Below are 25,279 nucleotides of genomic sequence, written 5' to 3' on the forward strand. Positions count from 1 at the left end.
AGTTTATTTTTGTTTTGCTTTTTAACGAAAAAGAGGGTTTTCAGGAATGTTGGCCATGATTGTTTTGGTTTTTATTTTTTAAAAAGGAGGTTTACAGGCATAGGTCTGACACAAGCCTGGAATTCCAAGCAGATGCAGGCAGATCTCTGTGAGTCTGAAGACAGTGAGACCAGATCTCAAAAAAAAAAAGAAAGAAAAAAAAGATAGAAAAAGAAAAAAAAGAGACAAAGAAATTAAAAACTTAGTCCTACTTATTTCTTATTTCTATAAATAACCGTTATTATTAAATAAATATACTTTACAAACACAAAAATCTTTTACCACAGATACCCTGACAATAGTAGTCCTAAAATTAGAAGGCAGTGTTTTTCATCAACATTTAACTCAAGTTGCTACAAGCAATCCTACATGTGCTTTTAGGCAACAGCTATAACAAAAGAGTTGAAGATCCAAATTTATGCTGCCTAGTACAGCATTTGCTATGCCCACGTGGCCATTACACAGAGATGTATTGTGACTTTAGCAATATAAACTGAGGGGAGTCAAGGATATAGCTTAGTAGCAGATGCTTGCATGGTATTTGCAAAGTGCTGGGTTTAATTGCCAGCTCTGCAATGGCAAAAGACATGTAATATTGAATACTTAAATAGAAAAGGAAAAGTATTTCAGGTCTTATATCTGTTAATGTGGTTATGATCTTTAAGTATTACTTGCTTAAATAAAATATATAATTAAAGTGAACCTTACTTTTTTCAGTCCTGATTGAACCCAGGGCCTTGAGGTACACTAGCAGCAATCACATTACCTTACATTTTGCATTTTCTTAAATTGACAACAAAAATTTAACATTATCTATTTGAGATTAAATAGTACTCAACTAAAATAAATAGCAACTGAAAAAGTAATAGCAGTATTTCACTATAAGAAACACAAAAACAGCATTTATTTTTAAGCATTCTTACCCATCATGATGGTGGTGGTGGTGGTGGTGGTGGTGATGGTGGTGGTGATGGTGGTGGTGGTGATGGTGCTGTGGACCAATAAACTGCCGACAATTAAACAATTCATTCCCAATAGTCTCCCCAAGGAAGTCCCCGCTTCGTGTGATACAAGACTCCTGAGATCCTTGTGCTATGTGTGCAGAACTCATTTCCGCTGAAATATCATGCTCTGGGTCTTCAGAGTGAGCGCAGGCATCTAGCATTCGTATTCGATTATCTACAGGTGGCAATGACTCAGTATTAAAAACCAGGTCCTTTCCTGTTCCGCTGCTTGTCCCATTTCTTTCGGATGTGCCTTGGGATTCCCCCAAGCAAATGCCTGCTTGACTTTCTAACTTTCTGTTTCGAAGTTCTGTACCACAACTGTTTTTGGGAGGATTGTGACCATGATCATCATCTTCTTCTTCTTCTTTAAGGGCTTCAATGTCTGCAATGTCTTCTGATTGCACCTCACTTCCAGGACTACCAGCTGACTGGCTCGCATGGCTTGAGTTGACTCCATTACTAGATCCATCACTATGTCCACTACTGCTACCAGGGCCACTGCTTCCATCTTCACCACTGTTAGCAGTTTCGTCAGAACTTCCTTGCATGGATTCCTATATTTATAAACAAATATATTTAAAAATTCAGAACAGTGAGAGAGAAACTGGCATGTAGATAATGTGTTAATATTTTTTAAAAATTACTACATTTATTTATTTCCAGTGTCTCTATGAACATGTGCTATGACATGTGGAGTACACGTGAAGGTCAAGGACAGCTTTTCAGGAGCTGCTTCTTCTTCTGGGGATCCTACGGGTCCTTGGTTTGTCAGACTTGATGGCAAGTGCCTTTACATCTGAGCCATCTTTTGAGTACCACAACAAGTTTTGGGGTTTGTTTGTTTGGTTGGTTTTTAAGACAGTGTTTCTCTGTGCAGACTGTCCTGAAAATGGAACTCACTCTGTAGACCAGGCTGGCCTCAACACAACAAATTTTTGAAAATGTTGGCAATAGCAGTGCATTGTTATCTTTGAAAACTGCAAAATAAATATAAAACTCTAAGGATGGCCAAAGTCCTACATACAGAAACTGAAGAGTGGTATAATCCCCAGGTCAAATTAAAACAGATTTTCTAAATCCTATGACAAGAGACCTCCGTATCACTTACCTCCGTGTCAGAAAGTCGCTGCTGCACATGCTTGGTTCTATTAATAAGCTGATCATCCATTTCAATGTCACTGGCTCCACTCTGATGTGTATCACTGTTGTCACTACTTTGAGGACTTGCTGCAGGAGACCCTAAAATCGATTTTTAAATTTTTATTTCTGATTTAAATTAACATGCATCTGATAGGACACCACACTTTGATTCCTTGAGTTACTTATCAAAGTTTATGCTAAGAAACCAAACTACAGCTCTAAATTTGTTGTTTCAAAAAGGATAAAAATAATCTCAATTAAAATCTAAATACTAATGATTTTAAGCAAAACTGGTAAGATGAGGTGTGGGGCTATAGCTCAGTGGTGCAGTCATTTGCTGTCTAGCAGGTTTAAGACTACAAGAGTTGAAAACAAAACAAAACAAAAAGGCAAGATGAGTATTTTAATAATGTCTTTTTCTCAAATAAAATTGTGACTCGAGCATACACTGCATAAATATATACACTACACAAGATCCACAAGCTCAAAGATCACAAAAACTCCAAGTCACACTGTCATGCATTTCTAAGGCTCGACTTACAAGGTGAAGGAGCTGCTCTTCTCAGCTCTTCTTCCTCTGAAGCAAAAGGAAAAAGACAGGAGGAAAACATTCTAAGTGACTGACCTTCTCTGAGACAATACAGACGCTGTCTATGTATGTAAGAAAATGATAGGGAAACCTGTCAATTATTGTGGGTATCTGCACAGAAAGACAGTAGTATATGATGTCAAAAAAAAAAAAAAAACTGGGTTTAGGTGCATAAAGTTTTAAAAATTCCTTCAAAATTACTCATACATGCAACAAAAGTTAGAAAAACTGATATACAAAGTTAAAAAGAACTGTTATTACATTCTAATCTTTAATTATTTCATACAAAGCCTACTTCCCATTCCAAATAGGAATCCTGCCCCAAATCTCACTTAAAATGAAGGCAAACTCCTGATTACCTCTTAAATATCTTATGTAAAAATGCATAGGATTTTAATGTGTCTCAGATTGTGTTTACTCTAAGATTTTAGAAGTCTAAACACAAAATTCATTTTTAATTCATACAATTCTTTAACGATTTACTTATGTATTTTATATATGCGTGTGCTCTCCTTGCAAATATGCTTGTATGACAGAAGACAGCATCAGATCCCATTAAAAATGGTTGCTGGGAATTGAGTTCAGAACATTTGGGAAAGCAGTCAGTAGTCTTTAACTATTGAGTCATCTCTCCAGCCCCTCAATTTATGCACTTCTTATATAAAACTTCCATTCCAAGCCGGGCGATGGTGGTGCATGCCTTTAATCCCAGCACTCGGGAGGCAGAGGCAGGCAGATCTCTGTGAATTCAAGACCAGCCTGGTCTACAGAGTTAGTTCCAGGACAGGCTCCAAAACCACAGAGAAACCCTGTCTCGAAAAAAACCAAAAAAGAACAAAACAAAAAAAAAAAAACAAAAAAAAAAAACTTCCATTCCAGGCTAAAAATAATTTTACATATTATCTGTAGTGCACTTATGATGAGATGGCGATAGTTAGAAAAGATGTAGGACTTTCTATGCATGCCTTTATTCAACAAAGATGTTGGATTTGGAGTGGTATGAATTTTCAGATTAGGAGTGTTCAAACTACACTACCAGGAAATAATTGACACCTTATTAATAAACTCAAAATGCAGTACAAGTTATTTCAAACAACAATATATTTGACTAACCTTTTTTATTTCCAATGGGCATATTAGTGTTTAATAAAGATGCAAAAGAACTCTGTTTAGATAGTTGGGCCTTAGCGGCAAGTGCATTATTCCACAAAGCTTTAATTAACATAGATGCCAAGTACAGTGTCTAAAAGAGAAAGATTAAGGTTAGAGCCTCTGGGGCGGGGCAGACATATAAGAAATTTAAAAATTCTAAATGAACTTAAATAGTACATAAATTATAACTTAAGCTATTTGAACAATTATGCAAAATTCTAACATGCAGGAAACAAAACATATGAATTTATTCTCAATGTATTACCTGTTCAGTATGAACACTTGGCTCAAGAGCTGAGACCAGATTAAGTAAATGTCTAAGTGGCACAGGATCCAGATTCTTGATGAGTGAAGGGAATAAGTCATGAATATATCGACTACAGTGTTTCAGCTATAAAATAAGAAACAAAAGTTTAACAAGTCCCCCCAAGGAAATTTATTGTTATGAAAAAGCTAGGTTGTACCACTGTGCTGTATTCTCAGTCCAGCTTGACTCTGCTATAATCCTCTACTGCATTTAAGCGTTGGAATATAATAAATGATGCTTTTCTTGTTATTTAAAAAAAAAAATTTTGAAAAAAATAGGTTGTAAAATCGACAAAAACTTTATATACTGGTAAAATACTGATTAATAGTGTAAATGGCACTATTTTTAAAAATTGAAAACAAGCCGGGCGATGGTGGCGCACGCCTTTAATCCCAGCACTCGGGAGGCAGAGGCAGGCGGATCTCTGTGAGTTCGAGACCAGCCTGGTCTACAAGAGCTAGTTCCAGGACAGGCTCCAAAACCACAGAGAAACCCTGTCTCGAAAAACCAAAAAAAAAAAAAAAAAAAAACAAAATTTAACTGACTTATCTTAGCCAAACAAACTACAAGCTAATTTCTAGTCAGAAAAGGGAAGCAAATAAAAGCTTTTAGAATTCTAATAAAGAGAATTCCAATGTAATTAATATAAAAAAAATTTAACAGGCTTGGGGAAATAGATCAGTGATGAAGTATTAGAGTGTGAAACCTTGGTATGATCACCAATGCTAAAAATAATGGCTATATGGGTGGAGAGATGGCTCAGGTGTAAAAGCACTGGCTGCTCTCACAGAGGTCATGAGTTCAATTCCCAGCAAACACTTTGGTGGTTCACAACCCTCTATAATGAGATCTTCCGACATGCGGGCATGCCTGAAGACAGAACACTGTATACATAATAAACCAATCTTTAAAAAAATGACTATACTGTAGGCAATTAAAACCAAGAATAGCCGGATGGTGATGGAGCATGTAATCCTATAACACATAAAAAGACAGAAACCCTGTAAGGAAAAACAAAAGAAAGGAAAAAAAGAGAAGAGAAAAAAGGAAGGAAGGAGGGAGGGAGAGAGAGGGAGGGAGGGAGGGACGGACGGACGGACGGACTGATGGACCAGGCTCTAGTATTCCATGACAACAAAGAAACAGAAGGTAGATAGATCCCCTTACAATGGAGAGAGTAGCAGGACATTAGGAAACAGGACAATACATAGCACTTGAGACAGAAGAGTAAGGTGAGTCGAGGTGTCTGCCGAGTTTAAGGTCAACTTAGGCTACAGGAAATACTGCCTCACAAGGAAAAGAAAAAAAGGGGGGGAAGAAGAAAGAAAAAGAAAAGAAAGAGGAAAAGATAACAAATGTTTCAGAAGGATTACCATCTTCAGACAAACTAGAAAAGGCTTTTCAACTCTGTACATTACAAAAACCTTTCAAAGGCCCAAGGATAGTACACATCCTTAAACCCAACACTTTGAAAACCAAAGGGAGGTGAATCTCTGTCATTCTGAGGCCAGCCTGATCTACACAGCAATAAAAAGAGCCTGTTTGTCTCTCATCTCACTCACACACATACACACAAACACAGAGAGAGAGACAGACAGACAGAAACAGAGATATGGGGACAAAAAGAACACTTTAAGGCAAGTAAGAAGATAAGAGTACATGACATAGAAGACCAGCAAGATGGATCAGCAGTTAAATATACCTGAGTTCAATCCCTATACCTTATACCTATATGGCTTAAGGAAAGAACTGATTTCTGCAATTTGTTCTCTGACCTCCATATTATCTAAAAGGTGTTAAAAGAAATCCTTCAAGAAAAGAATGACCGAACAAAAGATCATGAATAGAAAAATTTAAAAAATAAAGTTAAAAAAAAAAAAAAAAACACCTAAAGCTGAAAAGTCCAATAGCTGAAATGGAAATATACACCACAGGTGTTTAAACATAGGTATGAGCTGTAATAAATACCAGGGAGGCTGGAGAGATGTCTCAGTGGGTTAAGAGCACTTGCAACCCTTGCCAGAACTCAGTCAATAAAGCACACAAACACATGAGACCATGATTCACATACTGAGCATTCATGTAAAAAACTAGGCATGGTCGTGTACCTGTAATCCTATAACACATAAAAAGACAGAAGAATTCCAGGGTTGATGGTCAAGCTAGTCTAGCTGACTAAGTGACCTCCAGGTTAAACGAGAAAACATGCATCCAAAAAATACAAAAACAAAACAAAACAAAAGCCACAGGTAGAGCATGAGTAAGGAATATACCTAATGTGGACCTAAGGCCTTCAAATGCACACACTTGTGCATAACTACAGAAAGAAAAACATGTATATACTCGAATATGTGACAGAATTAAAAGAAAATCAAATAATGACTGAATCCCAAATAACTTGTCCCCAAAGTAAATAATTGAAAAACCAAGGCAAAAAGACTCCTGCCCCACCCCAAAATTCATTAGCACACATTAATAACCTCCATACAAAAGAAGTCAAAAGTATTAAAAAGTATGGGCTGAGAAATGGCTCAGTGGTTAAGATCACTGGCTGCTCTTCAGAGAACCTGGGTTTGGATTCAAGCAGCCACATGGTGACTCAGAACCTTCTTTAAATCCTGTTCCAGGGAATCAGACACTTCGATCTGGCCACTGCAGGTAGTAGGCATGCAAGTGGTACACATACATACATTCAGGTAAAACATCCACACACATAAAAATTGCTACTGTCTAAGGAGGCAACTCACCTTTGAGAATTCCATACTCATGGTTCTCAAGAATATCTTACTTTCTAATTGACCACTTTTCTTTCTCTTAAACCTAGGCTTAGAATTTATATTAACTGAAATAATAAACTCCAAATCTACTTGAAACACAGAAACAGAGCATGTTCAAAGAAGGTAAGGAGCACACTTCTCCAAAATCTACCAATCCCATCTCTAATGTCTGAAATTAGAAACGTTTAGACAATAAAAAAATATTAGAAAAATAGGGAAAAATATATTTAAAGAAATAAAAAATGTTGCTGGAGAGATGGCTCAGGTTAAGAGCACTTGGCTGTTCTTCCAGAGGTTCTGAGTTCCATTCACAGCAACCATATGGTGACTATCAACCATCTACAATGAGATCTGACACCCTTTTCTGGCCTGCAGGCATACATGCAGGAAGAATACTGTATAATAAACAGACAAAATAAATACATAAAATCTTCTTAAAAAAAGAATGAAAAATGACATGATAAACTCTGTATTGGTTTCAAAAGAACAAACATTGAAATAAAGAAGTCAACACAGGATATAAAAATGAAATTCAATTAAGAGAAATACGGACAACAAACACACACACAATGTCACCAACAAAACCAAAATCAAAACAACACTGGCTATTAACATTCCTTAATATAAATGAACTCAATTCACCTATAAAAAAACAGAGGTTAAAAGACTGGATACAAAAACATAACCTATCCTTCTGCTGCATACAAGAAACACACCTCAACCTCAAAGACAGACATTACCTCAGAGTCAAGGGTTGGGAGAAGATTTTTTAATCAAATGGACCTAAGAAACAAGCTGGTGGGCTGGAGAGATGGCTCAGAGGTTAAGAGCATTGCCTGCTCTTCCAAAGGTCCTGAGTTCAATTCCCAGCAACCACATGGTGGCTCACAACCATCTGTAATGAGGTCTGGTGCCCTCTTCTGGCATGCAGACGGAATATTGTATGCATAAAAATAAATAAATAAATATTTAAAAAAAAGAAACAAGCTGGTGTAATTATTCCAATAGCTAACAAAATAGAGTTCAAGTTAAGACCAATTAAGAGAGGGACTGGTTAAGAACTTTGCCTTCTCTTCCAAAGGTCAATTGTGTTCACAACCATCTGTAATGAGATTTGGTGCCCTCTTCTGGCCTGCAGGGATACATGCAGGCAGAACACTGAATACATAATAATAAATAAATGTTTTTTTAAAAAAATCAATCAAGGGGCTGGAGAGATGGCTCAGCGGTTAAGAGCACTGACTGCTCTTCCAGAGGACCGGGGTTCAGTTCCCAGCACCCACATGGCAGCTCACAACTGTCTGAAGATCCAGTTCCAGGGGATCTGACACCTTCACACCAGTGCACATAAAATAAAGTAAATAAACAATAAGAAATATATAAAAAAAAATCAATCAAAAGAGATAAAGAATGGCATTTCATACTCATCACAGGAAAAACCAATCAAGAGAAGTCGCAATTCTGAACGTCTATGCCCCAAATACAAGGGCACCCACATTAGTAAAAGAAACATTACTAAACTATAACACATTAATAATTAATAATTAACTCTCACCACTGGACAGGTGATGGACAGGTCGACCAGACAGAAACTTAACAGATATCTATAGAACATTTCTACCCAAACACAAAAGAATATACCTTCTTCTCAGCATCTCATAGAAACTTCACAAAACTGGATCAAATACTCAGTACCAAAACAATCCTCAACAGATATAAAAATTGGAATAACCCCAAGTATCTTATCGGATCACCACAACTTAAAGTTAGAATTCAACAACAACACTAATTGCAGAAAGTTTAACTTGAAATTAAATCACTGCTGGGCCAGGAAGAAAAGACGACAAAAATTAAATACTTCCTAAAATTCAATGAAAATGACCGCACAATTTACCCAAACTTATGGGACACAATAAAAGAAGTGCTAAGAGAAAAGTTCATAGCACTAAATGCCTATGTAAAGACTCTGGAGAAATCTCACACTAGCAAATAAACAGAACATCTGAAAGCCCTAGAACAAAAAGCAAACTCACCCAGGAGAAGTACACAACGTGAAATAAATTAAGGACTGAAATTAATAAAACAGAAACAGAGAAAACAATTTTAAAAACCAATGAGATAAAAAGTTGGTTCAAGAAAAGTCAACAAGATTGACAAACCTTTATCCAAACTAACCAAAAGGCAGATAAGAATATCCAAATTAACAAAATCAAAAATGAAAAGGGAGATATAACAACAGACATGGAGGAAATCCAGAGAATCATCAGGTCATACTTCAAAAACTTTTACTCCACAAACTGAAAATTTTAAAGGAAATGGACAATCTTCTGGTTAAGTGCCACCAACCAAAATTAAATCAGGACCAGGTAAACAAATTGAATACCTAAGGAAATAGAAACAGTCATCAAAAGCCTCCCCACCAAAAAGAGCCCAGGGCCAGATGGTTTCAGCACAGAATTCTAACAGAATGTCCAAGAAGAGCTAATACCGATATTCCTCAAAATGTTGCACACAATAGTGTAATGATCTGTTCAATTAACCCATTACAAATAGAAGCAGAAGGAACACTACCAAACTCTTTTTATGAGGCTATACTTACCCTGACAGCCAAACCATACAAAGACACAACTAAGAAAAAGAATTACAGACCAAGTTTCCTCATGAACATTCAAGCAAAAATATTCAATAAAACAATGACAAGCCGAATCCAAATTCACATCAGAAACATCATCCACCACAACCAAGTAGGCTTCATCCCAGAGAGGCAGGGATGGTTCAATATATGAAAATCTGGGGGCTGGAGAGATGGCTCAATGGTTAAGAGAATTGCCTGCTCTTCCAAAGGTCCTGAGTTCAATTCCCAGCATTCACATGGTGGCTCACAACCATCTGTAATGATGTATGGTGCCCTCTTCTGGCCTGTAGGCATACATGCAGAAAGAATATTGTATACATAATAAATAGATATTAAAAAAATATGAAAATCTGTCCATGTAATCCACCATATAAACAAACTAAAAGAAAAAAGATCATATGATCACCTCATTAGGTGCTGAAAAAAGGTCTTTGAAAAAAGTCAATATCCCTTCATGATAAACATCATGGATATATCAGGTATATAAGGAATATACCTAAACACAATAAAAGCAATATACAGCAAGTCAGCATCAAACTAAATGGAGACCTTAAGTCATTCCACTAAAATCAGGATCAAGACAAGTTCTACTGAAGTAGAAAACTGAGAATCAATCTACCTTAAGACCCAGTAATACCACTTTTGGGCTTATACCCAAAGGATACACACTCATACTACAAGAATATTTGCTCAACTATGTTCATAGCAGCATTATTCGTAATAACCAGAACCTGGAAAACTAGATGCCCTTCCACAGAAGAATGCATAAATAAAATGTGGTACATTTACACAATGGAGTACTATTCAGCAGTAAAAAACAATGACATCTTGAAATTTGCAGGCAAATGGACAGAACTATAAACAAATATCTTGAGTGAGATAAACCAGATCCAGAAAGACAAACATGGTATGTACTCATAAGTGGACATCAGACATAAAACAAAGGATAGTGTACAGTCCACAATCCCAGAGACGCTAGAACCCTCCTCCACAAACAGATGGAAGCAGATGCAGAGATCCACAACTAACCACTACACCAAGCTCCCGGAGTCCAGTCAAAGAGAGAGAGGAGCAAGAAATTATGAACAAAGGTGTCAAGACCATGATGGGGAAACCCACAGAATCAACTGACCCAAAGCTATTGGAATCTCACTGACTCCAGACAGACAACTGGAGAACCTTCAAGGGACTGAACTAGGCCTTATGAAGGCAAGTGACAATGGTTTGGCCTGGACAGTATAGTGGGACCAGGATCTAACCCTAAGGTATGAACTGACTTTGTAGAGCCCATTCTCTATGGAGAGATACCTTACTCAACCTAGGCACTAGGCACCAGGGTGGGGTAAGGGATGGTCCTGCCTCAAGGAGGTGATGGGACACAATTAGTTGTCTTCCCACAGGAGGCTTATCCTCTCTGAGATCAGATGGGGGGAAGGGGAAGAGGAACTGGGATTGGTATGTAACAAACAAACCAACAAATAAATAAATGTAAACACAGAGACACAGACGAGAGCTTGAGAGATGGCTTAATGGGTAGGAGCACTAGATGCTCTTCAAATGACCTGTGTTTAATTCCCAGCACCCACATGACAGCTCACAACTGCCTATAACTTCAGTTTCAGGAATCAATACCTTCTTTGACTTCCATAAGTGCTAGATGCACACAATGAAGACAGAACACGCAAGCAAAACCATGGATGTAAAATTTTGGTTTATGGTTTTGTTGTTGTTCTTTCCCAATAGGGTTTCTCTTTGTAGCTTTGGAGCCTGCCCTGGAACTCACTCTGCAGATCAGGCTGGCCTCAAACTCACTGAGATCTGCTTGCCTCTGCCTCCTAAATGCTGAAATAAAAGTTGTAAGACAACACTGGCAGGTTAAAATTTAAAATTAAAAAGGGGGAAGGGATGCTGGAAAGACGAGATGGTTCATTCATTTAAGAGCATTGGCCATTCTTCCAGAGGACCTAGGTTCAATTACTAGCACCCACATGGCAGCTCACAACTACCTGTAACTACCTCCAGGGGATTCTATGCATTCACAAAGACATACATGCAGGGGAAAAAAAAATAACAAAAAAAAAAAAAAAACAATGCACATAAAATGAAAACAAATAAATCATTAAAAAATATATATAAGACAGAGACAAGCAAATTAGATGAAAAGACAGGATTCATCTATTTGTGTCTCCAAGAAACATACCTCACCGTCACAGAAAGACACTATTTTAGGATGAAAGAATGAAAAAGAGGTATTCCAAAGCAAATACAGCCGGGAAAGGGAAGGATCTATATTACAGTACCTGACACAATAGACTTTAACCCTAACTGATAAAAAAGGACAAAGAAGGTTACTTCATCTAGGTATGGTGGTAGAAGAAGGCAGATCTCTAAGTTTTGAAGGCATCCTGGTCTACACAGTCAGTTCCAGGGCAGACAAGTCTATATATAAAAAGAAAAAGCTGTTAAATAGCTGGGTAGTGGTGGCGCATACCCTTAGTCCTGGGACTTGGGGAGGCAGAGGCAGGCAGATCTCAGTGAGTTCAAGTCCAGCTGGTCTACAAAGAGAGTTACAGAACAGCAAGAACTGTTATACAGAGAAATTCCATCTTGACAAAAACAAAAACAAACAAACAAAAGATGCTGTTAAACATATGAAACATAATGTAGAAATTTTCGACTTGAGTCAGGATTCCTTTGGGGATCAAAACAACCCTTTCACAAGAGTCACCTAAGACCATTAAAAACAGGTTATTTCTCTACCACAATTGATAACACTAACAAAATTAGTTATAAAGTAGCAACAAAAATAATTTTATGGTTGGAGTCACCACAACATGAGAAACTATATTCAAGGGTCAAAGCATAAGAGGTTGAGAACCACTACTCTAAGGAGCAAGAGGGATTAGGTAAGAATGTGAATGTAGAAGAAAACGACCCGAATATAGACCATGAAGTTAGCAATCCCAGGTATGTATCATGACTATACAAACAAAGAAGACAGTCTAAAGTACTAACTTTACAAAACCACCAAAATTAAATGTCACTGAGGGAAGGATGAGTTACTGTACAAATGAATCTGGGAGAAATACATAAAATGAATGATAGAAAAAAATGAATAGGGGCTGGAGAGATGGCTCAGAGGTTAAGAGCATTGCCTGCTCTTCCAAAGGTCCTGAATTCAATTCCCAGCAACCACATGGTGGCTCACAACCATCTGTAATGGGGTCTGGTGCCCTCTTCTGGCCTGCAGGCATACACACAGACAGAATATTGTATACATAATAAATAAATAAATATTAAAAAAAAAAGAAGAAATAAGCCGGGCGGTGGTGGCGCACGCCTTTAATCCCAGCACTTGGGAGGCAGAGGCAGGTGAATCTCTGTGAGTTCGAGACCAGCCTGGTATACGGAGCTAGTTCCAGGACAGGCTCCAAAGCCACAGAGAAACCCTGTCTCGAAAAACCAAAAGAAAAAAGAAAAAAAAAAAAGAAAAAAGAAAAAAATGAATATATGAATCCTTAAACCAAGATAAATTTTAGTTGAATCTAAGATGAGAATATAAAATACTAACAAAAAATACACAGGAAGGGGCTGGAGAGATGGCTCAGTGGTTAAGAGCACTGTCTACTCTTCCAAAGGTCCTGAGTTCAATTTCCAGCAACCACATGGTGGCTCCAAACCATCTGTTAAGAGATCTGGTGCCCTCCTCTGGTGTGTGGGTATAAATGGAGGCAGAAAATTGTATAAATAATAAATAAATCTTAAAAAAAAAATACACAGGAAGAATATAAAGGGTAATTTAATTATTTTATAATCTAAGAAAAGTAAAAGTATTTTATGACACAAATGACACAGTCTAGAAAAACAATCACATACTTTAAAATGAATGCCATCACTGTGCATGTGTAAATAAATAAAATGTATACATAGTGTCTAGATATATGACTCAAAGGTTAAGAGCACTGCTCTTCCACAAGACCCAAGATCCATTTCCAGCACACATGTCAGATAGCTCACAACCTCCTATAACTGTACTTCCAGGAAATCCAATGACTCTGGACAACTCGAACACCAGCAATGATGTGGCACATTACCCACACATAAGACACACACACATATAGATAACTAAAATAATAAAAATGGATTACTTTAAAAGAAAAAATTAAGGGCTGGAGAGATGGCTCAGTGATTAAGAGCACTGCCTGGTGTTCCAGAGGTCCTGAGTTCAATTCCCGGCAACCACATGGTGGCTCACAACCATCTGTAATGGGGTCTGGTGCCCTCTTCTGGCCTGCAGGCATACAGAATATTGTATACATAATAAATAAATATTTAAAAAAAAAAATTAAGTGACAATCATTTTATTAAAAACTTGTTCAGGCCGGGTGGTGGTGGCGCACGCCTTTAATCCCAGCACTCGGGAGGCAGAGGCAAGCGGATCTCTGGGAGTTCGAGGCCAGCCTGGTCTAAGAGCTAGTTCCGGGACAGGCACCAAAGCAACAGAGAAACCCTGCCTCGAAAAACAAAAAAAAAACTTGTTCAGATACAAGAGAGGCACTAGGTTTGAATATGAACACCACAGATACACACACAATCCAAAAAAAAAAAAAATAGACCAAAGGACCACTAAGATGACTCAGTGGGTAAAGACATCTGCCTCCAAGCCTATCTGAGTTTGATTCCCAAGACTAAGCTGGCAGAAAGAATCAACTCCCACAAATTGTCCAGACTTCACATGGATGCCATGGCATATGAGCCCCACCGCAAATAAATAAATATTTAAAAAAGAATAAACAAATAAAGCAATCAATAAACAACAAAGAATATAAGCAGATATTCCCAGAAAAGATATAAAAAGTATCTCAATCGGCCGGGCGGCGGTGGCGCACGCCTTTAATCCCAGCACTTGGGAGGCAGAGGCAGGTGGATCTCTGTGAGTTCGAGACCAGTCTGGTCTACAAGAGCTAGTTCCAGGACAGGCTCCAAAACCACAGAGAAACCCTGTCTCGAAAAACCAAATAAAATAAAATAAAATAAAATAAATAAATAAATAAAAATAAAAAGTATCTCAATCCCATTTATAATACAATAAATGCAAAATAAAATACTAATCTCTCTTTTCAAGTTTAATGACAGTACATAAAGGAAGCTGAGCAAAAAGTGGCACTGCCCTATAAGTAATCACAAGAAAAGCACACTCTGTTTTAACATATTAATTCTACTTCAGTAGGAATTAATCCTACATAAAAGTTTTGCATGAGTAAGTAATAACTATCAGATACTATAATAGTATCCTTTATAATAAAATGTCCAGGAGAAAATATGCCCATGAATGGATTCTTTAAAATTATTTCACATCTAAATAATGACACCATAGTCTTAAACAAAAATATTAAGCAAGCTAGAGACGACTCCCTGATCAAGATCACATAGTACTCTTGCAGAATACCTGCGTTGGGTTCAGCACCAACACAGAAGCTCAAAACTGCATCACAACTGGTTCCAGGAGATCTGACATAGGAATTTTGTTTTGTTGGGTTTTTTTTCCCCACACAAATGGTGCGCATATAGAAGCTCACACATATGTATAAATTACATCTAAATCTTTTGAAAGCTATATAATCATAGATTAGATTAGATGGACAGACAGCTGGGTTTAAACTGTTAGTTCATGCCTATAATCCCAACACTCAGGAAGATAAATTCCAGGGTAGCCTAATCTACATAGCAGCATGTTTTCAGAATATGAAACTAACCAAAATAAATAATAAAACACAAGTCTGTGGGAATGCACTATTTATGAAAACAAAAGAGAAATATACATACTGAGCTATGTATATGTTTGACTTATTACAAAGGACTAAAAAAGCTGCTTCAGAGACTAAGGTGCAAGAAAAATGATACGAGACCAGCCTGGTCTACAAGAGCTAGTTCCAGGACAGGCTCCAAAACCACAGAGAAACCCTGTCTCGAAAAACCAAAAAAAAAAGAAAAATGATAAATACTTCTGGTATTTATGAAGATTCCAGGGCCAGTATCTTGAGCCACTGGTATTTGGTGCGCTCTCTCTCTTTTTAAAAATGTGCATGTGGATTTCTATTTCATGTGTAAATGCTTTCAGGCATTTGTGAGTCACCTGCCATGAGCTTGGGAACCAACACTTACGTCCTCTAACCTCAAGTTTTCCTATCCTCTGAGCCATCTCTCCAGTCATATCATACTTTCATGTTTTAGATTTTTGAATCATTCAGATGGATACAGGGCTACTCAAAAAGTTAAAGGAAAAAAAAATAGCACAACATCCAGGCATGCTGGCAAAGCGTTTAATCCCAGCACTCAACAGAAGTCAGTGGATGGGCTGTTTAGATCTACATAGTGAGAGCCTGATTCAAAGAAGAAAGGAAAGCAAGGAGGCTGCCTGCCATAGAAAAGAAATATGTAACAATCGTAATATCATGCTATAAGTGTCTATTTTATAAATAACAGGAAAATGTCTTTATTAAAACTGAGTAGTTCCCTTAAGTTCAGTGACTCTAACAGCCTGCCTTCTATCAGTAACATAATAACACACGGACTCAAGCCAAACCTTAGAGGTCCCTATCATATATTCCTCATGTCTTCGTTATCTTTCATAACAGTAGCATTTAGAACATTAAAAAAAGCATTAAATAAATATGAAGCATTAGTATCACCTGTGCTGCAGCCCAAATGCAGTCAATATGCTGAGTACTCAGTCGTCCTTCTGCTGCCAAGAAATTCAAAATCACTTGGCACTGCTTAATAATCTAAAAAAGGAAAACTTGGTGTAGTTATTTTTATTTAAAGTGCCTTTATATAATAGATAACCAATATAATTGTCCACAAACCTCAATATGTAAATTTGGTCCAAATATATGTTCCACTACATTGTTGCTAATAAGCCAGTCAGCAAGTTCTTTTGCAATAGACCTAGGATCAAATGATTGAAAAAGTAATTTTTGAAGCAATTTTCTCCTATGTCAAAAAAGACACAAAAGAAAACCTAGATTTGCTTCCATACAATACAAAGAATTATAAAAAATTGTTCACAATACTACAAAGCAAAACTAAAATAAGTATACCCTGAATTTACAAACAATTAACAACTGAAAAGATAAGGTAACAACACCAGCTACCAAGTCCTTAGACTTTGCTCCCAGGCATTAATTTCCACAATAGGCACTGAAGCATTTGGGAAAGATTTTGCAACACCACTTCTATGATGAATTAAGCAAAGTAGGAAGTAGTTACCTAAGAGTTGAAAACATAAAGAATTATACCCAAGAACAAATTGCATGTCTCCTTCCTAATACTAATGAAGCTTCAAAATGAATGAAGAAGTTATGTACAAAAGAAAATCAAAAAAACAATCCTAATATATTTTAACTATTTCTGGATAGTTCTACTCAAGATATGATCTATAAGATTTAATTTTGATAATTACTATATGAAATCCACCAAAATAAAATAAAACCTCAACCACAGCACTTAGGGGCAGAAGCAAGAGGATCACCTAACATTCGAGGCCATCACATTCTTTAGTAATCAATTCTGGGATATCTAGAGCTACACAGTGACACTTATCTCAAGGAAAGCAAAAGAAAAGCAATATGTTTGTTTAGGGCCAAGGTGGGTCATTTTTAGAATGACCATTTACCTTAAGTTTTAAGGACTAGTAGGTAAGATATTGTATAAACAACATGAAAAAAATTAGAGCAAACAAAGAGTGAGTATTGTTGGAGACTAAATTGAGTATATTTTAAAACTTTAAGATATACATATTACACAAACAAAATTCACCTGTTTTGAATGAAATGCTTACAACACATTTAACAAATATTTCCATCCCTTCAGAAAAATCTTATTTGCTATCTCCCATTTGCAATAAGTCAGTCCTTGTTCTCATTTCCAGTTTTATTAGTCTATTTTCTGTCAACATAACTTATCAATTCATAAGGATTTCAAGTAAATGGAATTATATGATATTTGTATGTTATTTTTCATTGGGTCTTTGGGAAAGCATGCAGATATGTTCTAAGGATTGAGCCTATGGCCTTTGTGCATGCCATATTCAAAGCCTGTACACCTACACTGTGCTGTGCTGTATTTGTAATCAGGTAGATAGATGTGGAAACTAGAGGCTTATGGCGTGTCTTCCCTAACTACTCTCTATCTTATGTACTGAACCAAGAGCTCACCAATTCAATTAGTCTAGCTATCCAGTTTGCTCCAGCGATGTTTTTGCCTTCCAAGCCTTGGGATTCTAGCAAGGTCCATTTTGTACTCTTATGTGGATTAGAAATCCAAATTACATTCTTGACTTTACATGGCCAGTAATAAACCCACAGAGTCAGCTTCCTAGATCTACATTTTTTGTTTAAGTTATTTCTGTTGTAATATATACCAAACTTTACCTATTTATATTGTTATTTATATTCATAATAGGTATTGAACATATGACTTCATTCATGTGAGGAAAGGCCTCTATCACAGAACTTCATTCTTTTATACTGCTGAATAATACTGTTTCATTATATAGATTAATTATAAATTAAATATATATTAAATATATATAAATTATTTATGAATATATAAAATTATATATAAAATATTAATAATACTTTTATTTATGAGTATGTGGGTATATCTGTATAGATAAACAATATAGACCGGCCTGGTATCTAAGGAGGACAGAAGAGAGTGTTGGCTCTCTCAAGCTGGAGTTACAAGTGGTGTTGAGTCAAACAATAAGGGTTCTGGGAACCAAACAGATCCTCAAGAAAAGCAGTAAGTGCGCTGGGTGGTGGTGCACGCCTTTAATCCCAGCACTTGGGAGGCAGAGGCAGGCAGATCTCTGTGAGTTCGAGGCCAGCCTGGTATACAAAGAAACGCTGTCTCAAAAAACCACAAAAAAAAAAAAAAAAAAAAAAGCCGTAAGTGCTCTTAATTGTTGAGCCCTCTCTCCAGAAACAAGAAACCAAACTTTTTATACATTTACTAGGTTTACTCACATGGTAGTATGTGGTTTTCTTTATAATTTGGTTTGGCTTGGTTTTTCAAGACAGGGTTTCTCTGTGTACCTTTGGAGTCTGTCCTGGAACTCGCTCTGTAGACCAGGCTGACCTTGAATCAGAGACCCGCTTACCTCTGCACCCCAAGTGCTGGGATTAAAGGCGTGCGCCACCACCACCTCACTAGTAGTGTGTATTTTTTATTTCCTAATAGTATTACGTCATTCAAATACACTATACTGTTTATCCAATTATTATATTTATCTATTTTGTACTTGTACTAATACACCATTCTTTTTATTGTTAAATACCATTACATTGTGCAATGTTGTATCTATCATTCTGCTTCTCCACTTACTTTTGATGGGTATCTGTGTATTTTCTACTTTTCAGTTGCTAGTTACATTCATGTGCAGGTCTTTGGACTGTATGTTCTTATTTTTCATAATAGACACTAAGTACTAAGATTGAAAGCCCTTATACTCAATTACTACATTTTTTATTATAGCTGTAACACTGACCAATTATTATTTAACTGTGGTTTTAATAAGTCTTGCACACACACACACACCCTTACTTTTTTTTTTTTTTTTTGAGTTAATCTTGCTCTATAGCAGAGTTTTGTTTCACATTTGTTAGGAAACTGAGAATCATCTTAAACTCCTGATCCTGCTTTCTCTACCTACTAAATGTAAGAATTACAGGTGTTTACTATCACACCCAGCTCTGCTTCATGTAGTTGAGCTTCTTGTCAGGTTAATATATGTGTGCGCAGATCTGTAGAGGCCAAAAGAGTGTTGACTCCCTGGAGTTTAAAGTGGTTGGAAGCCACCAAACAAGGTTACTGGGAACTGAACTCAGATCCTCTGGAAGCAAGTAGTCTTAATGACTAGGTCTCTCAGCACCTAATATATGTTTTTTGTTTAAAAGAACATATATATATACACACACACACACACACACACACACACATACATACATATATACATACGTGTGTGTGTGTGCACGCATGTATGCACATGCACATATACACAGTACTGCTCATAGAGGCCAGGAGAAAATGAGAACCTTAGAGTTGCAGTTCTGAATCAATTGACCTGAGTCCTCTGGAAAAGAAGCTACTGTTCTTAACCACTAAGCATCTCGCCAACACTGAAATATATATTTTTTAAAAACAAAGTTTCAAAATATAGTTCTGTTCCATTCAAACTGAAGCCACAAGATAAAGATTTCCAATAAATTCTTCAAATCAAATAAAAACACAACTATATTTGCTATAAAACCAGTAACAACATGGTATACTTCAGTCAGGCATAATGGTATACAACTTTAATGGAGGCATTCAGGAGTCAGAAGCAGACAGATCTGAGGCCAACCTTGCCTACACAGTGAATTCCATAACACCCAAAGCAAGTCTTTAAAAAAAAAAGTATAACTCTATATCAACTAATGATCTCACTTACGTTTCTGTGTCTGATACCAATGATTCATTATTGCACACATCATTGAAAGTATGAAGCTGATTCTAAGATTAAAGAAAAGAAGTTAAGGTTTATCTTTTTTAAACATGAAAGCTGTTGGCAAATGGCAAGAAACATAATAAACTTGTTACACAGATCACAACTGATAAGATTGCAATAATAAAATGTAATACATAAAACCATGAGTACATTATTTTATCATGTTAATATTAAATTTCTTTGCAAAAAAATTATGCTTTATTTCATTAAACACATTCAAGAAAATAAAGCTGAGTAAGGAAAAAGAGGTAAATACAATCTAGGGAGAAAATCATACGTCATTACGCTTCCTAGTAAAATTTACTTGTGATTTATCTGGGAAAATGTCAAGAAGCATTTTGCTATTTATAAAACCCAACACCTAAGTCATATTAGATCACTTTAGATTTTCAGTGTGCTAACATTACAAAAAATAAATAAGAAATAGAAAGAAGCAAAAGCTACCGAGAACCAGAATAAACTAAGAAAGTCAACTATTTGTCTTCAGCAAATAATTCATGTAACACACAAAGTGTTTGTTCACCTATTCCCACTTCGAGATACTCCAACACCTAGATTTTAATTCCATTCTCCCACATTTTAAACAGTACTTAATAATGTACAAAACAACTGCTGTCAGTCAAATGGGACTTCCATTAAGATTACCATTAACTCTGGATATCACTGCTAATTATTTTTCTATCTTAAAATACTAAGTGCAGATTTTTTTTTTTAAACAAGGGTATGTTTGTATCCACCCCTTAAATTCAAGTACCCAGTAAGCACAGACAGGATCAAATTCATCATAGCATGTTTCTTACAAACAATAAAATAAAAACTTAAAAATAGCTGGGTGTGGCAGTACACTCCTGCAATCCCACCAATCAAGAAGTGCAAAAGAATCAGTAGTTCAAAATCAGCCATGGCTACATGGTGAATTTAAGGTTTATCTGAGGCCACATCACATAACATAGTCTTGTAAAACAAGAAAGGAAGGGAAGGAGGGAGAGGGAGGGAAAGAGAGACAGAAAGAGAGAGAAAGCAAAGAAGGGGGGAGAGAGAGAGAAATGACTCAGTAGTGCTTATCATGCAAGCATGAGACCCTTAGTTTGTATCCTCAGAATAAAAAAGCTGAGCATAACAGCATATGCTTATCATTACAGTGCTGAAAAGAAGTGGCCAACCAGTCTAGTCAAATATATATGCTTCAGGTTTAATAAGACAACCTGTTTCAGAGAGAGAGAGAGAGATAACTAAAGAAATCATGAATATCAACCTCAAAGCTCCACACACATGAACACATACACTATACACATATGTGTGTGGTGTAATGGTATATATCTGTAATCCAGGCTGAAGCAGATAGCTAAGACTTGAGTGTAGAAATTCAACAGAAACAAAATATACCGTGTAGCAATAATGAGACTCTGAAACCAAACAGATCTAAAATAGAAATCAAAGTTTCAGTCTTATTTTTAAGGATTTTTTAAAAATATTATTTATTTATTATGTATGCAATATTCTGATATTGTCTGTATGCCTGCAGGCCAGAAGAGGGCACCAGACTCCATTACAGATGGTTGTGAGCCACCATGTGGTTGCCGGGAATTGAACTCAGGACCTTTGGAAGAACAGGCAATGCTCTTAACCTCTGAGCCATCTCTCCAGCCCCTAAGGATTTATTTTTATTTTATTTTATGTGTATGAGTGTTTTGCCTACATACATACAAAAATACAATCCGAAAAAGGCATCAAATTTCATGGAACTGCAGTTGCAAAAGGCTGTCAGCCTGTTACGTATGGGTGATGGGAACCAAACCCAGGTCTTCTGGAAGGGCAACAAACACTCTTAACCTCTGAGCCATCTCTCTCTCACTCGTCTTATTTTTACAAAAGAAAAAAAATGGTGAAGGCAATATAAAATATTCTGTGTAAAATAGCATTAAGCAGAACATATAGCTCTTTACTGGTATTATGTTTGTCTAGCAAGCAAACAAAACAGTCATCAAAAACAAAGGAAACATTGCTTACTGTTATCTGACTCAATCCAGCCAACCTCATGGTCAAAGTTGGTGACATAAAGTACTTAAATGCAAGATCAAGGCTTTCTTTATCAAAGCATAGTGTTGTATCCAATGGTTCTTTCACTGTACTCCACATTAAGTCAGCCATGTTACGAGCTGCACTCTGTCGTAACTCCTGATCAGAGAGCTTGCATAAATATCTAAATGAATCAAAAACAGAAAATACACAAAACTCACTAAATAATTCTAAAAATCCCAATAGAAATTCATCAACATTCCTTTGCTCCAAATCTCCATTTTATATATTACAATATACATTCTTAATTTAAAATTTCCTTTTATGTTTTAATTGTTTATACATTTATATATTTTGTGTGTAGGCATGTGGGGTGTCACAATATGGACGTGGAAGTCAGAACAACTGATGGGAGTTGGTCCCACTACTACTGACATGGATCCTGTGGATAGAACTAAATCATCTAGCTAGGTACAATTTAAACTATTTCTAATTAACAATTTTAAAAAAAGCGAATTGTAACAATGTGTCATTGCTGGGAGTTCAATCTGAACTGATTATTGCAAAAAACCAGGTCATTTATCCTAGTGGTCTGTTCCTCCATAATGCTGTATCATCCTCTAACATCCCCACTCCAGGGATTATCAGCTGACCTCATAAGAAATAGCAAATTTCCTTCTGGGACACAGGGAAACCTTTGTCAAGGTATGCATTCAAATCACTGTGGGTTTGTTTGTTTTTTTTTACTTTTTTTCTAAAAACCAATAAAAGAGTGATTTTAAAAATTTTTCTCAGACCGTGATTTACATCTCTGAGTGCTAATTCTCTGTTATCCATCCTTTCAACACCTCAGGATCTGTAATCATACGCCACAGATTCCTCTCGGTGCCACATGTAAAAGTGCCTGAAATGTGACTCCAGTATTCCTCCCACCAAAGTGTTTTTTTACCCTACTGAGTCTGAACTTTGACAGATAATTTGCTTTGGCAAAGAAGGTATTAACAAACATGACTAACATGAGAAGATGGAGAGGCATTCAGCTTGTCCTCCACTATTACAAATACTTCCACCACTAAGAGACACAATTTAGAGTACTTCATGAGAAGCCAACTGACAGTGAATCAACTGTCAAACATAAATGAATATCCATTTGCCAACACCAATTAGGCCGGTAATCACAGAATAAGAATAGTTATCCTCAACTACACAGTTTCAGTCACGCAAGTCCAAATCAGCTGAAATGTCTATCCTACCAACAATGAGAAATAATAGATGCCCATTACTTTAAAACACTAAGTGGAAGGGGGCTCTTTGCTTACATAGCAAAAGCAACCAATATAAGGCTTCACCGTAGACTCATCTATATTTTCTTTCTTTGTTCTCTCTTTAAATGACCTCATATGTTCTACTAGTTTCTAACTACTGTTTTCATGATGGTAATTTGATGGGATTGTTGTTCATGTTTTGCTGGTGTGTATGTCTGTGGTATGTTATATGTGATTTGTGTACATGTGTATGGAGAGCAGAGGTAAACGGGGGATACCTTCTTCAATTGCTCTCCATCACTTTTATTTATTGTTTTTATTTTATTATTTATCTTATTTCTATTTTTATATAGTAACTTTATTGTTTTATTATTTAAATATATATTTATTTTATGTATCTATTTGTTTTGCCTGCATGTATATCTGAGTACCACTTGTATGCTTAGTGCTTGAAAAGACCAGAAGAAATAATCATCTATTTCCCTAGGACTGAGGTTACACACAGTTATGGGAATTAAATTCAGCACCCTGAATGGCTGGCTGGCCAATAAAACTTTGGACTCTCCTGTTTCTACTTCTTTTTTATATCTGAACTGTGCATCTGAACTAAGTCTGCATGCTTATGCAGCAAGCACTGTACCCACAAAACAAATACCCCAGTCCTTATGCTGAAAACTAAATGATTTTCTTTGGAACTGGATGGAAACTCATTTCAATTTGCCAACATCACATTAATGTCTCACAAGGAACACAAAGTTTCACCTATGTTTTCTCTGTCTTTTGCATCACTGTTAATGATAACCACGGCTAAAGGGAAACTAAGAAGGTATGAGTATTGGTCTCATCTGCAATGTTACCTTTTTTCTTTTTCTTTAAATTTTTTAAAATTAGACTTATTTATTTTAAGTGTGTTTTGCCTGTATGTATGTATACATACTACACACATGCTTGGTGCCCACAGAGGGCAGAAGGAGGAATGGAACCCCTAGAACTAAAATTGATGATCAGTAGACTACTGTAAACCACCATCTGAGTGCTAGAAATTGAACTCAGGTGCTCTGCAAGAGCTGCTAGTACTGATGACCACTGAGGTATCTCTCCAGCCCCTGTAATGATATCTTTTTCTTTACAGCCCCATAATTACTAGTCTTAGTGATTCCATTTTCACTTAATGTGGAGGCCCAAAAAATTGACCAAAGGTCACAGAGTTTGGGACTTGTTTCTAGTTCCTTCCAATGTTATTGTGCTTAAACCCCAGACAAAGGTCCCACCTAGTTGTAAATCAGAGTTCTATTCTCTCAAGGTTATCGTCAACAGTGTCAACAAGTATGGCTAATTGTCAGACTTCTGCTCCTGGAATAGGGAAGTAGTTTGTTCCTACCTCAAACAGAACTCCCAGGATCCAACTAAGCTCCAATTCCCTTTTGTGGAAATAACTTGGGATTCCACCCAAGGAGTGGTTTGCCAACGGAGTGTTTGATCTAGGGTGTGAGAGTGACTTGGCGACTTGCTTTGTTCTAGCAACAGAATGTTTAACTATGAATATAGCCCGAGACTTTCAATTGGCATGTGCATTTCCTTGTATCATGTTAATGCAGTTTATTGTCTTACTCCTACCTTTTGGGGATATTTTTAAGCAGTTGAAATCAAGCATGGGCGAATTTTACTTACTCACTGAAAAATCCCCTCCTGATGCTATCCTATATGCTTCTCTGTTTTATTATTTTCATTCGTGCTTTCTTATTCTTTTCTATATTTCTAACTCCCACGCCTTTACCCTGGCAGGAGGTATTTTTGTCG

The 25,279-nt window shown here is 36.6% G+C and overlaps 1 protein-coding gene across 3 annotated transcripts in view; it reads right to left on the reverse strand.

Moving 5' to 3' along the window:
• The window catches only part of Usp34 (ubiquitin specific peptidase 34), a 193,680-nt gene that overhangs the window by 119,541 nt on the left and 48,860 nt on the right, over positions 1 to 25,279 (reverse strand). For 2 of the 3 annotated variants that reach the window (XM_057771237.1, XM_057771235.1), the window contains exons 7-15: positions 22,206 to 22,398; positions 20,139 to 20,200; positions 16,513 to 16,594; positions 16,339 to 16,431; positions 4,193 to 4,318; positions 3,889 to 4,018; positions 2,728 to 2,763; positions 2,155 to 2,285; positions 963 to 1,600 (exon numbers count right to left, since the gene is read on the reverse strand). In XM_057771237.1, the coding sequence (XP_057627220.1) occupies positions 963 to 1,600; positions 2,155 to 2,285; positions 2,728 to 2,763; positions 3,889 to 4,018; positions 4,193 to 4,318; positions 16,339 to 16,431; positions 16,513 to 16,594; positions 20,139 to 20,200; positions 22,206 to 22,398 (1,491 nt within the window). The remainder of the gene's footprint in view (positions 1 to 962; positions 1,601 to 2,154; positions 2,286 to 2,727; positions 2,764 to 3,888; positions 4,019 to 4,192; positions 4,319 to 16,338; positions 16,432 to 16,512; positions 16,595 to 20,138; positions 20,201 to 22,205; positions 22,399 to 25,279) is intronic. The other variant, XM_057771236.1, reaches the window with a different exon arrangement.

The sequence above is a fragment of the Chionomys nivalis genome, chromosome 6 (assembly GCF_950005125.1).
Source record: "Chionomys nivalis chromosome 6, mChiNiv1.1, whole genome shotgun sequence".
NCBI classification, from domain to species: domain Eukaryota; kingdom Metazoa; phylum Chordata; class Mammalia; order Rodentia; family Cricetidae; genus Chionomys; species Chionomys nivalis.